General features: G+C 39.7%; 1 protein-coding gene across 1 annotated transcript in view; it reads right to left on the minus strand.

Annotated features, from left to right (window-relative positions):
- LOC136881770 (organic cation transporter protein) overlaps nucleotides 1-15,890 on the minus strand; it is a 41,081-nt gene extending 25,191 nt beyond the window's left edge. Inside the window, exons 1-4 of the mRNA XM_068229501.1 lie at nucleotides 15,655-15,890; nucleotides 14,204-14,356; nucleotides 9,148-9,310; nucleotides 765-868 (exon numbers count right to left, since the gene is read on the minus strand). Coding sequence (XP_068085602.1) covers nucleotides 765-868; nucleotides 9,148-9,310; nucleotides 14,204-14,356; nucleotides 15,655-15,890 — 656 coding nt within the window. The remainder of the gene's footprint in view (nucleotides 1-764; nucleotides 869-9,147; nucleotides 9,311-14,203; nucleotides 14,357-15,654) is intronic.
- Nucleotides 15,891-18,781: the final 2,891 nt, after the last annotated feature.

The raw sequence follows: 18,781 nt of genomic DNA on the forward strand, positions 1-18,781 counted from the left end.
TGCCAACCGGTTACTAGCAGTGGGACTACGGGCACGCACACCTCTAGCCCGTCTTCCACTCACGCCACAGCATCGACATGCACGGCTCGACTGGTGCCGTCAAAGGATTACTTGGAAGATGGAATGGCGGGCCGTGTTCTTGAGCGATGAAAGCAGGCATTTCCTGTCCCCTCGTCGCCATAAGACCTATCTGTACCGGTGCGACGTAAAGCAGAAAAGAAAAGAAAGCAGATTCTGCCTGCATGCAAGTGATAGTCGTTTGCGTGTACAACGTAGCATGCTAACAAGAAGAACGAGAGCATGACGGGGAAGCTGGCTACCTACGAAACTACAGTGCCCTACTATAAAAACAAGTACAATCTTGAATATATTGAGGTGATTGGATTGATGGTGGGTGCAAAGTCCTGCAAAATGCTAGGTATCCCTAATAATACCATTGAAGATACTGCAATCTCAGCAGTTAAGGGATCTGTCGCCATTTTACAAAATCACTTATATGCTATATAATAATGTATTATTGTCCTTAATCTCTTCCAATCTTTTATCAAAAATTGTATAACCATATTTTGTGTCTTTTTTAAGCTTTGTCCCTGAGGCAGCCCTGATAATTTTTAGGAAGCTTATATATAAAATATAAAATAGTAGAATTCTTTTTGTCATAGAATTGTATTTTAGATTTCAGTAGCCATTATGGTAATTTTTTATAACTCTTGATAGCAAACTTATTGTCCAACAGAAAAGCAGTTCCGTACATCTGATATTACCTGTCAGAGAGGATACCAAAGACCACGGATCCCAACAAGTCTCCCAACATGACCATGGATTGTCCAGTAGGCACCAGCCAGGCTTCGTCACAAACAAGATCAAACTGTAAGAACATTAAGATATTTTGTCAGTAAATAGCACTCATTCAGTAAAGAATTATTAACCCATTCACCTCATATTTAAAAGGCCACTGAGTTTACTCAGAAATCGGATTTAAATCTTCTGATGCAATAGTGTATTATGGTGTACATAATAATGAAACTTCACAGATTGTTTTTTAATAAGTACGCAGAGGATTTTTACTGAATAAAGCTTCAGAATGAAGATCTAATATAATAAACTTCAAAACGCTCTGGGATATGAAGCGACACTTATCTTTACTACAGTATAATTGAATACAGGAGCCTTCGAGCCTTTGGAATTTGAATGCAGGAAGCGAAATAAGCTTTTATTCATAAGAGTAAACCATCTGACAACATATACTTGCTTCTTTCTATTGGAGTCAGATAACTGTTTTCTAAAATAATCCTTTGTTTCATGCATAATAGCTGAAAAGAGAGGAACCATATAATCTAAAAATACTGAAAGTTCTGACAGAGGACAATCCTGATACTTATTCTGAAACATTTCAGACATTTCACAATTACCAGTGAATGAATGAATGACTCAATCAATCAATTAATCAATCAATCAATCAATCAATCAATCAATCAATCAATCACAAATGAACAATTAACTGTTTTCCCCCGCCACCCATATCTATTCACTTTTCTCACACATATTCTTTGTGACTGCACTAAATTACCACTTTTGTATGATGAGCTGTCAATATGTCAGGATATAGTGCCATATCTGAAATATTTGATTTCTGTTTGCATGAATGAGTGACACCAAATGAATGGAGAGTTGAAATAGTAGCCCCAGACTACACAGGAAAGGGTGATAAACATAAAGCGGATAATTTCAGGCCAGTCAGCTGAAATGTGTTGCTTATAGGCTGATTATTCCGTGCTTTGCTACGGGATTCTCAGAAAGATTGACTTTGTGGCTTTCCTAACAAAAGTCAACATGGGTCATTACAAAAATGTCAGTAGGAAAGTAACAATTAAAAGCAATTTTATCCTACAAAATACTGGATCAAATGAAAAACCGCACATTTTCTCACTTTTAACAAAATAGTACTATGGTGCCGATATAACAGTCCAAAGTTCCAGAGTTGGAATGACCAGGACGCAGACAGCCATGAACACTCCTCTGCCAATAATCCGTTAAATATGCACACTGCTCATTCCAATCAGTGCCTCGGAGTAGGGATTGAATAGCTCGAATGCTATGATGAACCAGTGTGTTACGTACCAGTAGTATCAGAAAATTTATGAACCAGATGAATGGCATGCTAAAGAAGAAAGTTATCTAAATCCCCAGCTACTTCCTGCCAATATTCAGGCAGACTGTTAAACTCAGTAAAACTGGGCGATTTGGCCATGTGGTTAGGGTCGCGCAGCTGTGAGATTGCATCAGAGAGATAGTGGATTCGAACCCCACTGGCTGCAGCCCTGAAAATGTTATTCCGTGGTTTCACATTTTCACACCAAGCAAATGCTGGGGCTGTGCCTTAATTAAGGCCAAGGCCGCTTCCTATCCCATCGTCGCCATAAGACCTAACTGTGTTGGAGCGACGCAAGGCAAATTTTAATAAAATACTCGGTACGCAGCAGTAATCCTATCTATCGGAGAGGAGTGCCAACAGAAGTCACAAAGCACATCACAACAAACAATGGTCAATGTAATGTTATTTTTGATACAGTTTATGAGCTTTCTATATTGTAGGCCTTCACATTTAGTTTTCTTTCGACTCTGTGATATTAGGGCGTTTTGTAAAATTATTTATAGTGTAGACTGTAGTTCCTTATGCTTCAACTTTACATACCGATTTTCATTAAATCCTGTTTACCCATCTTCTCGTGACTTGGCACTGATATGGACTTAGTAACAAAAATCCAAATTCATGAATATCTCTGTGATCCTAGCCGGTATGGTAACAATGTATAAAAATGATTGGAAATTTAATACTATATAACTTTAGTTATAACTAATAACATAATTATTTGGGAATTAAATTTTAGGCCTTCCCCTAAACTAACATTTCACTCGGCGTGAATAAATATTTATGGCCTAGATTATAGTGACTTTTTCCCCAACTTTGCATACCGATTTTCATTAAATTCTCTTCAGCCGTTTTGTGATGCGTATACATACATACATACATACATACATACAGATAGACAGACAGACAGACAGAAATTACAGAAAAGTAAAAAGTGCATTTCCTTGTTAGTGTGGACACGACTGATACAGAAATACCATCCTTTACAAATTCTGAGCAATGTACAGACAAAACTCTTATTATATATATATATATATAGAGAGAGAGAGAGAGAGAGAGAGATTTTTGTAAAATTACTAACTGGTTTGAGAGTAGGCAGTTTGGGTTTAGGAAAGATTATTCCAGTGAGACTCATCTTGTAGGATTCCAGATATTTTAGATTCAGGAGGTCTAATGACTGTCACTATTGACCTATCCAAGACTTGACAGGGTAGACCATGGGAGAGTACCGATGAAAATCAGGGTTACTGGACTAGACAAGAGAGTGGTTGAGTGGATGGCTACATTTCCAGAAAATAGAACTCTGAGAATTAGAGTAGGTGGGGCATTATCTGATGCTGTAATCATTAAGAGCGGGGTCCCGTACGGTAGAATTATTGGATCTTTATGTTTTCTTATGCATGTAAATGACATAAGTGAAGAACTGGTATCACAGATAAGGCTTCTTGCAGATGACGTTATACTGTATAGAGTAATAAATAAGGTACAAGATTGTGACAGACTATGAAAAAGACCCCTGACAATGTTGTGAGATGGACAGCAGACAACGGTATAATGAAAAAACGAGTTGTAAGTTTTACCAAGAGGAGAAGTCCTCTCAATTTTAATTATTACTGTGTCGATGGGTTTATAGTACCTCATGGGGATCACTATTAAGTACACTCATGTTCATAAAAACCAAAACACCTTGAAAGACTAGAGATAGGAAGTTCATATTCACAGGACATGTGCTCTAGTCTGTTCTGAAGAAATGATTAGCATTTGAACCATGTCAGCCCTCAGGTTCAAGGTCCACATTGATATCTCGGTGCACCACCACCGACTGGTAAAATGTGCCTGCAGCTCTCGTTGTCACTATAAATCGAAGGTAATGGATCAGTGTGACTTGAGCAGATGTGCAGGATGCCAAGCACATGTATGCGAGAACCGTACCATCAAATGAGTGAGTTTGAAAGAGGGTGGATTATTGGCATGAGAGAACGTGATGCATCCATCTGGGAAATTGCTGCTTGTGTGGGACGAAGTGTGTCGGCAGCGCAACGGGTGTGTACAGAATGGTTTACAGAAGGCTGTAGAACACGATGAGATGGGTCTGGTCGCACCGCCCAGGCCACCCCCAAGAAGATCGACACCTCATCCGAATGGCATTGCAGGACAGATCTGTGTCCTCCTCAGCACTGACGCAACAGTGGAACAGTGTAACACCACATACACTATCAGGAGTGACAGTCTGTCGCCATTTATTACGGTCCGGGTTACCGGCGCATCATCCACATCTCCGCTTACCTTTCCTAATGTGCATGAACATGCTAGACCGCAGTGGTGTATGGAACGACGTCACTAGGGACAGGAATGGCTGCAGTTATAGTTTTTTTGGACAAATCCAGGTTCTGTTTGTTTGAAAATGATGGTAGCATTTTGGTTTGCCACAAACAGGGGGAGAGGCATCACACTGACTGCATTCGCACAAGACATACTGTACAGCGTCAACTTAAGGACTTATGGTGTGGGGTGCTATTGAGGTACAACCAGAAATCACAGTTGGTGTGTGTCCAGGCCAATGTGACCAGTTTGACCTACATGAATGACATCCTGCTACCCGTAGCCATACCCTTTCTGCACGACACTACAGATGCCATATTTCAACAGGACAATGCGCGACCACATGTCGTTGAACGAATACGTGCCTTCTTGTTGTCACAGGATATCAGACTGTTGTCCTGACCCGCCCGATCACCGGACTTGTCGCCAATCGAATATGTGTGGGATATGGTGAAATGACGGGTGCAGCGCTGAGACCCAATGCCAACCACCAAAGATGAACTGTGGAACCAGGTGAATGCAGCATGGATGGTTATACCACAGGACGCCATTCGCGCCTTATACGCGTCGATGCCATCACGCATGGAACAAGTTATCAGTGCCCATGGAGGACCAAGTACCTACTAGGCAACAGGACACATGCAGAACCTAGGTGACTGAAATGCTAATCATTTCTGCAGAACATACTAATGAACATGTCCTGTGAATACAAACTTCCTATCTCCAGTCTTTCAAGATGTTCTGTTTTTTGTATGAACATGAGTGTAGTTGGGTGTCAATACAAGGAAAGATTTTCATTGGGGTAATCACATTAACAAGGTTGTTAATAATGGTTACAGATCTCTTCATACAGTTATGAGGATATTTAGATGTTGTAGCAAGGGTGTAAAGGGGAGAATTTCTAGTAAGACCCCAACGAGAGTATGGTTCCAGTGTGCTGGAACCACACCAGGATTTCTTGACATGTGAAGTGGAAAAGATCCAAAGGAAAGCAACACAATTTGTTCTTGCTGATTTCTGACAAAAGAGTGGTGTTACAAAAATGTTGCAAACTTTGGGCTCAGAAGACTTGGAAGTAAGGAGATGAGCTGCCCAACTAAGCGGTATGTTCTGAGTTGTCCGTGGAGAGGTGGTGTCGAATGACTTTAGAAGGCGACTGAGCTTGAGCGGGGATTTTAAAAGTAGGAAAGATCATAACATGAAGAACAAATTCAGATTCAAGAGGACAAATTGGAGCAAATATTAATTTATAAGAAGAGAAATTAGGAATTGTAATAATTTATCAAGGGAAATATCTAAGTTCTTTAAAATAATTTAAGAAAAGCGTGGGTAAACAGTTGATCAGGAATCTGCCACCCGGGCAACAGCCCTAAATGTTGCAAACTTTGGGCTCGGAAGACTTGGAAGTAAGGAGATGAGCTGCTTGACTAAGCGATATGTTCTGAGCTGTCCGTTCAAGAACATCCCAACTCCACTTTTTAGTGATATTCACTTGATGGTTTGTATGCATAGCTGAACTTCAGACACATGTTTGTAGATGGAGAAAATGCCCCGATACTCGAAACTCAAAGTGCTGGCATAGCATCATGAAATTTTTGTATATTTCAAGAACATCGCAATGTATGGACTTGGGACAGTTTTGAAATATCTGAACAGTTTCCCGTCTGATGTCTTTGGTGTAACGTTGTTTATATATGTGACACAATGGAGTCCACTGGTGGTGCAGAAATGAATGATAATAAAGCTTCTTCTAAAATTTGTGGCAAAAAAAATGAAGAAACGAAAGTAACTGGGATAAAAATATAAAAAAGAAAGCTCGAGCATCAGGCCAAGCATATGTAAATAGTGTGGGGAACATATTTCTGCGGACGACTAGTCATCTCCGTGACCATTGTTGCTGCAGGTGTGACGGCCCAGGTACTCACAACACACTCCTTCAACAGAAGGCAGAAGAAATCATCCAGAAGATTGATAGACATATTAGACAATTTCCTTATACTGTTCCTAACTACAAAAGAAGCCATAGTAAACGCAGGTTTTTGTCAAGTGATCTGAATGTTCTAAGAATGTATACCCTATTCACCAAAGAACATTATCCAGATGCCTTTCTTTATTTGAAATCTGGAGGTGATGTACATAAACTTAAGTGTGAGGTTACTTGTGCATTTTATCTTAATTACTTTCATACTCGCTTTAATTACAGTTTTGGAGCACCAAAAAGAACAGATATTTGTGGCAGATGTGCCCTCTGAAATGCAAAAAGTGACCATGAGAAAAATTCTACCATTAGGGAGAAGCTGGCTACAGATTTAAGAGTCCATAAATATAGGTCAAATACTTTTTACAAAGAAAGCTGAGCAAGAATTGCAGGCTCATGCCAATATAGAATTTTGACTTTCAACAGAATATTCCTTTTCCCCATTTGGAAGTTGGTGAAATATTCTGTTCTCGGCACTGCAGTTGCAGATGCATAATTTTTGTATATACAGTTCTAAAACAAAAAAATCTGTGATACATGTGTGGCCTGAAACAGAGGAATGCAGGGGTGTTAATGAAGTTTTGTCTGCTTATTTTACTATTTCCTAAATTAATTGAACAAAGATGTAAAAGTATTTAAGTTTTTTTTCAGATGGTTGTAGGGGACAAAACCAGAATTACACAATGAACAGATTCTTGTTCACGCTGGTATTCACAGGTAAATTAACCAATATTGTATGCAAGGTATCATTAAGGGAGTCACAGCTTCTTTCCGTGTGATGAGAAATTTGCCATTATTGAAAAAATGAAACGAAAGGTAGAAAGAATGGAGATGTATGAAGGTTGGATGCATTTTGTTGAAACAAAATTTGAGGTTGTCAGGGTGAAAGGGGACATGATACTAAATTCCATAGATCACTTAAAAAGCTTCTTTAAAACATCTGTAACCAAAAATAATGAGAAGTTTAAGTTGAGCAAGTACAAAACATTCACATTTCAACAGTTGCACAAATATGAAATAAGTGTCAGTAAAGGCATGTCTTCCGCTGCACCAAATACATGTTTCCTTTGGTCAAAAACAATGTTCAAACAGAACTCCCCTCTCAATCTGTTAAATGTTATGATGAGCTAATACCCATCAATCAATCAATCAATCAATCAATCAATCACTACCGATCTGCATTTAGGGCAGTCGCCCAGGTGGCAGATTCCCTATCTCTTGTTTCCCTAGCCTTTTCTTAAATTATTGCAAAGAAATAGGAAATTTACTGAACATCTCCCTTAGTAAGCTATTCCAATCCCTAACTCCCCTTCCTATAAACGAATATTTGCCCCAATCTATCCTCTTGAATTCCAACTTTATCTTCATATTGTGATCTTTCCTACTTTTAAAGACACCACTCACACTTATTCGTCTACTGATGTCCTCCCATGCCAACTCTCCACTGACAGCTCGGAACATAGCACTTATTACAAGTTATAAATCTCATTTTACAACCGTATTGGATTTCAGAGTTATAAATTATTATATTTAAAAAACCACCTTAAATTAAATTAAATTAAATTAAATTAAATGGTTTCATCCTAAATATAAGCATTTTGTGTATTGGAAAGGTGGTTTTTTAAATATAATAATTTATAACATACCACTTAGTCAAGCCACTCGTCTCCTTTCTCCCAAGTCTTCCCAGTCCAAACTTTGCAACACATTTGTAACGCTACTCTTTTTGTCGGAAATCGCCCAGAACAAATCGAGCTGCTTTCCTTTGGATTTTTTCCAGTTGCTGAATTAAGTAATCCTGGTGAGGGTCCCATACACTGGAACCATACTCTAGTAGGGGTCTTACCAGAGACTTATATGCCCTCTCCTTTACATCCTTACTACAACCCCTAAATACCCTCATCACCATGTGCAGAGATCTGTACCCTTTATTTACACTCATATTTATGTGATTACCCCAATGAAGACCTTTCCTTATAAACCTTAAATAACTTTTTAAAAATATCTGTTTACTTAGCACCAGATACAGTTACCTTTATCCATAACCAGAAAGAAAATACAGACACACCTTCTAATAGTGATTATGGCTGACATAACTTCAATTATTGTAAACAATAATTTGAAATAAATATGAACAAGTTAGTTTATTTTTACATTTTAATTTTTTTACCCTATATATTTCAAGAATGACCCAACTCCACTCAATATTTATAAACTTTTCAGCAAAACGATAAGCAAGTACTGCAATCTTCTATAATCGATATGTTGAGAAGTCCCTACTTCATCATTTGAATACATATTTTATGTTATTCTTGTAACCATGTTGAAGTATTTAAGTTTTTTCTCTCTCCTGAAAAAAAAAAAATTGTCCTGGAGTTGGGATGTTCTTGAACTCACAAGTTCAATTGTGTTCACGACCCCAAGCTATGGCGAATATAAGGGCATGCAAAATAAGAAACACTGCTGCTAATTCTAAGAATTAAAGGTAAACAGATGATAATGGTTCAATCAAACAGGCAATAAGCAATATGGGTGAAGGATAGCCACATTCCTTAGCTCTTCATAGCATCTGAAACATCAGAGGCACTTGCAGGGTAGCCAAATTACAAGAAGAAACGTAGCAGCCTGTGCTCAGTGGGGAAGATGTGTCATCCGAGGCGAATGGGTTAAAGTAATCTCTGCATGTATTTCTCACCTCGGTAACTAAACTGTTTTCGTAGGTTGAGTTGTCGTACACCCACTGATCACATGCAACTGTACTGTTGGGTTCATCTCCCGGTCTTGTGCATGTGTATGTTGTGTTGATGAAGCTTAATGTCGTGTTTTCATAGTTTTCATCCTCGTCGGGCAGGTTACATCTGAAAGTCAACATTTTAACAAACAAGTTACAAATCAAATCATATTATACAGTACTGCCATAAGTTCTGTCAATGCATATAACTACTAAATAAAACTAAGGAAACCCATTAAAATACATATATTCTGAAAAACCACAAAATTGCTACAGAATTGAAATGATCACCATGTGTGGCAACACAGCAGCAAAGATATTGAGGCCAGTCATCAATAGCTGCACGAATTGTGTCCAGTGGAACGTTTTTGACAGGTGACGTGATTGATTTTTTTAACATCTCAATATTGCAGTACTGTTTTTGACATGCTGTCGCCTCAAGCTTCTTCCACAGAGAATAATCCAATGGATTGAAGTCTGGACTTCCGCTAGGCCAGTCAGCAGCAGCTTTGAACCAATACCGGCTCTCTGCATACGTCGCTAACAAAGCCTGGAATCGAACCTGGCATATCTTTTTTAATTTTTCAGTTAATAAATTCCATGTGTATCTTTTATATCCACAAACACGTAAATCAACCTTCAAAATATGTGATGTAGTTCATAGAGATATATTCAATTCACGAGACAAAACTGTTTACGCAAAGAATTGTGTCCAATCCTTGCACGAACAGCATTCACAACTTCTTTTCAGTATACACACCTAGGATGGTCTGATCTGAAATGATCAACAGTTGCACCCATTTTTTAAAACCATGCTATTGTCTGAAACATAAATTGTTCCTTGATAACAAGAGGTTTCAACGTAGAAAAAATGCCCTTAGCTCGCTTTCTGCAACGAAATAATGCCAATACAGCAATATGATTCTCATACACTACCCACTCCATCTTTCACACTGCAAGCCGGTTACTGGTGGAGTCGTGAAGGTGACCTTGTGAACGACGACATGTAGAACTGGGATTGATGAGGAGAGAGCATGTCTATTTGAGGATTGTCTTTGTCTCCTTGTTCTATTGCTCCCTCTCACCACACTCACCTGTTATTCTGTCGATGAGTGGGACAAAGGTTTCCAGCAAAACATTTTTCTTCTTATTGATTTCATTTAAGTTGCATGAAGAATTGTTGTAATGGTCAATATCAATATAAATATTCTCAAGTAAATTGAGTAAGGGACCTTTCTGTTCATAATTTAAAATCTTTAAATCCTGGTCAATTGTTGTGTATTTATGATTTAGTTCCTTACACTGTTCATTCATTAATGAACGTAAGTTTTCGTGGCTCATTGTATTAACATAAAGAAATAAAGAAGTAAATGAACTGGATTAAAGCCACTATATATATTTATTAATAATAAAGCCAAGCTTTCAGCCAAATTGCATTGGCCTTCATCAGGGCATGTTTCGACCAGTCAAAGAGAAGCCACGTCTTGAAACACCGGGCGTATATGAAATTCCATGTGGTTGTGGTTGTTCATATGTTGGCATGACAAAAAGGCTTGTTAGCACCAGGGTGAAAGAGCACATCAGATCGGTAAAGAATGTCGTTCTTTCATCCTCCACGGAGAACGCTATAAGCCAGTCTGCCATAGCAGAACATTTCTACAGTACAGACCATGAAATCCTCTTTGACCAGGCGAAGGTCATCGCGCCTGTAAAAGACTTCTATGCTCGTCTTGTGAAGGAAGCCATAGAGATAGAGCTGCGCCCAAATAACATCAACAGGGAAGACGGCTTCAAGTTATCAAATACATGGAGACCTGTACTGCAGAAATACATGCATAACACCACCATGGCACAGCGGGACGCACTCAAACTGTCGACAGAGGGCGGTGCATCAGTAACTTCCCTCCCAACCACCACAGCACAGCGCCATGATCCTTGAGTCCAGTTAGTGGGGTAGGCCGTGGATAGTACGGGCATGACTTCCATGTTCCTTCAGATAATTTCTTTGCTCACTGTCGGAGGCAAAACTTCACATGCCTTGATGAAGGCCAATGCAATTTGGCTGAAAGCTTGGCTTTATTATTAATAAATATATATATATATAGTGGCTTTAATCCAGTTCATTTATTTCTTTATTTCTTTATGTTCATTCATTGTTGAGTAGCGGTACTTCAAGGCGTTAAGATATTGGGTGTACCTTGTATTGAAACTACGGCCTGTTTGTCCTATGTACGTTGATAAACAAGACTGGTACTTTAATTTGTATACCCCAGACTATGTAAATTTGCTGTTATCATTGATGGTATGGGACTTAAAAACTATTTTAGCACTGGTGTGAGTAGTCTTGAAAGCTATTTTCAACTTGTGCTTTTTAAAAATATTAGGAATTGTATACATGGTATTATTATTGAAGGTAAATGAGGTAAACTTCTCTTTAGGGGAAGGTTCTTATTCTTCCTGGCCTTTTCCCAATTACCAATAAGTTATATTTTAAATATACATTTAGTATTTCAGTTTCCCAGTACATGACATTCTCATACCAACTATCTTGATGGTTACATTTGCAACCTGAACTTTACGTTATAGTAAGTTGAAGTTTTACGAGTGACACAACCCGAAGACCGAGAGTAGCAGCGCCCAGCATCTCCAATTTAGAACAGATTACATGCTTCCCTCTCATCTCCAACTCGCAACCCCCCAAGTATACACAAGCTTTGTGTCAAGTAAGAGCAACATCCAAGATGATGGGGTCTGCACAGTGGCGGCGATAAGGACCCCGTGCGGCGGAGGGCTTGGCTTGTGAGGGGCCCATGACTGTGCTATATCAACTTTCTTTAAATCATAGACGATGCATGTTTTTCTGTTTTATTTTGCCCATACACTCCACTACTATCTAGTTTCACCCAGTTCACCACTGTTCTCTAAGGAAAGGCATTCTGACCTAAAAATTTGTATCCTACTATGTGAATCTCATCTCAACATTCAATTCCTGAGTTCATATACGAAATCAGAATAAGTGGTAAAAAAAAAAGGACATTATCAGCTTCAACCCACTTATGTCAGAGCATTCGTGTGCTGTCTGGGTCTGCACTCTGGAGACAGTGAGTTCAAATCCCATGTTGGCTGTCCTGCAAAGGCCTTTCTCATTTTCATTACCAGGGAAGTATTGGAACCGGGAACGGTACTCTTACGAGAGCCGCAAACATTTTCTTTCCGAATTCTTAACAAAAATTTGAGCTAAAAGAAAAACTATGAATAAGAGAATCGGTGCCTTAAAAAGCATCATACCGGGCGAGTTGGCCGTGCGCGTAGAGGCGTGCGACTGTGAGCTTGCATCCGGGAGATTGTAGGTTTGAATCCCACTATCGACAGCCCTGAAAATGGTTTTCCGTGGTTTCCCATTTTCACACCAGGCAAATGCTGGGGCTGTACCTTAATTAAGGCCACGGCCGCTTCCTTCCAACTCCTAGGCCTTTCCTATCCCATCGTCGCCAAAAGACCTATCTGAGTCGGTACGACGTGAAGCCCCTAGCAAAAAAAAAGCATCATATAAATTAATAATAATAATAATAATAATAATAATAATAATAATAATAATAATAATGGCGTATGGTCTCCGGAGAGGCCTGGTGCAGGTGTTTTGATTTGACAACAGGCGACATGCATGTCTGTGAAAATGGGGCCCTACCTATGATAAAGTCTAGCGATGTAGACGGCACACACACTCAGCCCCTGAGCCATTAGAATTGACTATCTAAGGTTAAAAACCCCAACGCAGCCAGGAATCGAATGCAGGACCTCTTGGACCAAAGGCTAGCACACTAACCATTTAGCCATGGAGCCGGACAGTATTTTTTTCATCTCTGCTATCCGACTCCCTTAGTCAATAGAGTAAAATAATATATTATTATTGGTCCACCTTTTCAATACAAAATGAAAATTACATAGGGACTAGTTTTGACCTAGTAATAGGTCATCATCAGCCTGAAGTAAATTAAAGCGTAAATATCGAAGAAAGACATAAACAATGTAAACACAAGTACAGTCTTTTTAAAGGTACATACCATGTGGGAATTTGAGTAGAGATATATTAAAAATAATAACTCTTCCAATTGACGAAGCACTGAGCGGAAGTTATGTAAAGTTCGGTGCGCCGTATATTATAAAAGACCACTGTGCACTAAATGATGTAATAAAGAAGAAGAGTAGGTTGAATGCTGGCTTCTTCTTAGCTGTTGTATATTCGAAGAAGATTACGTTGTATTTTGTAAGGTATTGAAAGATGTCAAAATACATGGATGTTGGAAAGGCTCTCTTGTTCTTTTCTGACCCCGACGGTATAAGGTTTACAGGATGGTTGCCCGGTTGTACTTCCTCTTAAAATAATAATTGCTGGGCTGAGTGGCTCATACGGTTGAGGCGCTGGCCTTCTGACCCCACCTTGGCAGGTTCGATCCTGGCTCAGTCCAGTGGTATTTGAAGGTGCTCAAATACGTCAGCCTCATGTCGGTAGATCTACTGGCACGTACAAGAACTCCTGCTGGAAAAAATTCTGGCACCTCAGTGTCTCCAAAAACAAAAAATTAGTTAGTGGGATGTAAAGCCAATGACATTATTATTAAAATACCCACCATTATTATTATTATTATTATTATTATTATTATTATTATTATTATTATTATTATTATTATTATTATTATTATTGTTGCTGTTGTTGAAAAGAAGTTGTTTTTAGTGGGAGTGTATTAGGTTAAGAGTAGTTAAGTGTAAGAAAGGGAGTATATCCCTAACTTTGCCAGGATGAATAAAACATCTTATCATAACTGTCAGCCAAAATTTTCTTGGACGGGCTAACCACTGTGTCAGACCATAAAGACTTGATGCTTTAATGATCATGGCCACTAGGTGGTCTATATGATGATGATGATGATGATGATGATGACAGGTCTGTAATACAAGTTGTGAAAATTATGTATATCAATTTAATTAAGAAAAATGTAGAGTGTCCCCAGACACTAACCTGAAGGATGGCTCAGCCAGTATGAACACCCCTATGAGTCTATGGAATGCTGTCATGATAGCAGGAAGACTGGCCAGGAAGTGGATTCTCTTCTGGAAAGGCCCGTATGAGCCCAGATACTCGAAAATAGTCTCATAACCCATTGATGTAGTCCTGAAACAAGAAACAATAATAGTGATACATTTCTGATGAAGCCAGCAGCAAAAAATATTACTGCAGCAGTGAAGTGTTTATGCTTGCAATAAGAAAGCTCCTAGATGAAACTGAAAGCTGATTAATGATAAACCAGGTGCCCAGAATGGCCAGAAACAGAAACTACTCAAATCTTCTATGGGCTTTTATAAGAGCACAACTGGCACACATCAGTCAGTCTAGTGTGCATCAACCGCAACTGAATGTAAGCAGACGGTCATGAGTCCATCAGACAGTTATGTGCAGTTCAACAAGGCGTGCTCTTGTGAACTGTTCTGGAAAAGCACTGTGCTGTGAGAAGTTGAGTGGAGAATAGGAGTTCAATGCACTGGTGTTCCTGTTTGTTTTACACTTGTGAGTAAAAAATGTGTTGAGTGGAAAACTCATATGTGAGTGAACTTGTGATTAATTGTCAATAGTTGTGCAATAAACTCAGTGGATAGTAAAACACACCATCTCCCTGTCAGGTCATTTTAGTTTTAAGAACCCCAATAATCCGCTACAACTTGTGTCAGAAGTGAGATGTAATAGGTAGTATGTTTTGGCACTAAGGCATCTTTAGAGTAATCAACCAGATGGAGTCTGGCTACCAGGTGCTATCAGATAAAGCGAGGACTTAAGTTACAGTTTAAAGCTAACCAGGACAAATTTAAGTCACAACTTCAATCCAGTGACGATAAACTTAAGTCACAATTTAAATCCTGTCAGGATGAACTTACGGAGACCTAAACGTGAATCTGTATGTTTTAAGTCCAATTTTTGAAGGCCCATATCCATGAAACTCTTTGTCCCCCAACTATTAAACTTTGCTCACATTATAACACTATTTAGGGCAACATCTTTGTATAACATTAACAATGTACCTCAGATACTTCATTAACAAGGACAAGAAGAGTAACAAATTAAATCTGGATATTCAAATTTCTGCATCAACTTTACGTACAATTTACAAAGAAGATATTACTTTAAAAACCATAATTATCTTTATGCAAGCTGATAATACTATTACCTGAAATAAAATGTTACAATATTGTTCAAATACTTATTGTACCTTATATAAATGGGTTCTCATAAATATTTTTTTCCCCTAAAAAAGATTGGAGGTGGTTAAGGCCATGTAACTAATTTTTTTGTAAATCTTTATTGCAGCTATTAGACATTAAAAGAAGTATGCTGAGTTTCAGTGTTTTAACTCTTATGGTTCCACAGAAAACTGGACATAAAAATTGAAAAAAGTCTCTTTTGGGAAAACACAAAACAAACTTTCCTTGATATTAAACTCACCCTTCACTGCTTTAAAATATCCCATCTCCATATTCATCTTGACCTTCACTTTCTCTGCCTTCTTTTTTTTCTTCTGTTCACTCTTTTCCTTAAGTCTGATATCTTTACTCATCTGTTGGGCCTCAATTTCAGCTTCTAATGCTTGCTGTCTGTGCATGGCAAGTAATCCTATCTTCATATTTGAAGTGTTGCTGATCCCCAGCTGGTCCATTACTTTAACCCTGCTGGATGCTCCTTCACCCCAATTTTTGGAACCCGTTCCCACATACAGTTATTAAAACTCTTGTTAGGGTTTTGTGTCTTACTACTGTAAGCAGACAGGGTCAGATAGTTCACGGTAAATTGGTTTAATAACCTGGAGAAGCTCATAGAGGAGGGAATGTTTGTGCCTATATTGCTTTCTGGTGGTGAAAGAAACCAAGAAAGCAAAACAAAATTTACCCAAGCAGAGAAATCTCAATGAGGCTAAAATTATTTAGTTCATAATGTTAAATAACAAGTGACCGACATGAGTGCTGCCGTATTTTATCAACTATTTAAAATACACTTTTGAAGTACCAACCCATACATATCATATATTTTTGGATTCAGGAAAACTCAATCTATTCAAAGAAGTGAAAAATCAAAATGTGATATTTTGATAAATTCTCACGTCCAGGTTCCTGTAAGGCCAGCCAGGAGATCAAAGCTGAGCTGATGAACTTTTAGAGGGGGATGTCCATGCTGTTGAAGTAAGATTAAAAAGTGATATTATGCAACCTGTAAGAGAAATAATAGAAAATATTTCAGATAATACTTTAAGTAATAGAGTCGAGTGCTCGAGATTTGTGACAAGAGGTGACTGAAATGATAGATAAACAGTTCAAGGTAGAACCTTGCACAGGGATGGATGGCGGCCCTAGAAACCAGACCAAGGCCTGACAGAGGTACCAGCATTTCAAAAGTAAAACCACTACACTTCTATGGGAGTACATTGTGGATGACGTTCCAGACCTACTTTGTGGTTGTGGGCAACAATAATGTGTGGATACCACAGAGAGCCGTACAACTCATAGATGAATGATGGAGGTGCTACATAGCGACCAGCCAGGTGCTGTATCTGAAGAGATCGTGGGATCGAGGGATGCTTTGCTGACCACCAGGTGGCAGCTGCCTACCTAATTGCTGCAGGAATTTGCCGTACAGGTATAACATTTAGCCCACAAGGCTTTAGTTTAGGAGGTTTGCCTTCAGAACACATTCATTAGGAGGCTGCTACAACTTAGTCCATGGGCTTCAAAATGCCGATATCTGCCTGATTCTCGGTGGGGAGCATTGCCTCAAGGAGGCCCGCATCATCATCATAAAGATGGAAACAGCGAAGGTGATAGTAACTCAATGTCATCGATGAGGCTACGAACTGTTATCAGTGAAGAGAACCTGAAGATTTGCCCATCACCACTGGAGCGATGCCAAGGCTCTAGAAGATCATCTGTTGGCAATGTGAAGAGTTCAGTAGCCCGTTGCCCAGGTAAATGAGAAAAACAGCAAGGAAACATCAACAGAAGGAGTTTGTTGGCATTACCATCACCTTGCTTCACACGGAACAGAGTCACACTGGACATGCCACGTCACGATAGACAGGGGAGTGACACTCACTGTCCCTAGGCCAGATCTCGCCAAGAGGCAGAGAAAGAGGGGGCTTAACTGCCCTTGTATGCTAAGGAAGTCTTCAGTAGACACCATCCCTGTCCTGGAGGAGTCACTGTTGGACTTGACATTGGAGTGGAGAAGTCGATGGGTTTAAGCCTTTGTCGCAGACATCACTAATGAGGTCATCTTGGAACTTGATGCTCTTTAGACGTACAAAATGACCACTGACATAAGATGACACACATGTGCAATGGCTGGGTCATCAAGAAGTTATGCTCCGACGCCCCGGAACACACTTCCAAGTAGAGAGAGTAATGCTAGAAATGAGGAAGTGATACTGGCTCACAGTGAGGCACATCTGGAGGGATGTCTCGAGGAGGACAGCGAAGTAGTAGGACCCGAACTGACAGCTACCAAACGTGGACTTTACCTGGCCAGGATACTCGTACCAGTGTGAATTCTGAAGTGATGCTGCAGGACCAATGGCTGTCTGGAGGACTGAGCTAAAACGGTATGAACAGGCTGACTGTGTGGTACCAGCAGATGAGGACACACAGGGCTTGAAACTAGGCCGATGGATAACATGCTTCAGAGGGTGATATCTGTTGTCAGAAGACATCTCAGAGGCAGTGGAGCTTGAGTGGCTGTTCACAGAGGTCTGGAGCAGCTTCACGATAACAGGAGGTGACCATTTAAGAACTTACAAGGTGTTCCATCACATTAACACCGGTGACATAAACCCTATCAGTCAATCACCCCATTGGATACCTCTCACTAATAAGACAGAGACCGAGCTGATGCTGAATAACATGCAGCAGCATAGGTGGTAGAAGAATCCAAAAGTCCATGGTCATCTGCTGTAGTGCTGGTAAAGAAGAACCATGAGCTCTGCTTCTATATCAGCTATCAGAAGGTGAATGATGCCACCAAGAAGGACTGCTTTCTGTTACCACAAACTTTACCGGCCAGGGGTTGCAGCAGTTCAATGTTCATACCCTTTAGACTGTGTAACGTACCTGCGACTTTCAAGCAACTGATGGAGTCTACGCTGATCATGGACAACACCTGCATGGTCTGCCTAGATGACTTCATTGTGGTAGGGCACACATTCCAGGAGCAGCAGGAAAATGTGTGGAAAGTTTTCCAGAGACCACAAGGTGCTCACCTAAATCAGAACCCTGGCAAGTACAACTATTCCGGCAGGAGGTACATTACTTAGGCCACACTGAGTTACTGGAGGGAGTAGCCATGACCTAGAAGAGCTAGAAGCTGTTAGAGATTTGCCTGTGCCAAAAGACAAATGGGAGTTAAGTAGTTTTCTTGGACTGTGTACCTTCTACAAGAGGTTCATTGCCAGTTCGCCAACATCTTGAAGCCCCTCACGCAGCCAACGGAGGAGAAGAGGTCATTCTGATGGTCCCTGGATACAGAGGTTGCACTGAATCCCTGTGCTCAGCACCTATCTTGGGT

This window comes from Anabrus simplex, chromosome 10 (assembly GCF_040414725.1).
Source record: "Anabrus simplex isolate iqAnaSimp1 chromosome 10, ASM4041472v1, whole genome shotgun sequence".
NCBI lineage: Eukaryota > Metazoa > Arthropoda > Insecta > Orthoptera > Tettigoniidae > Anabrus > Anabrus simplex.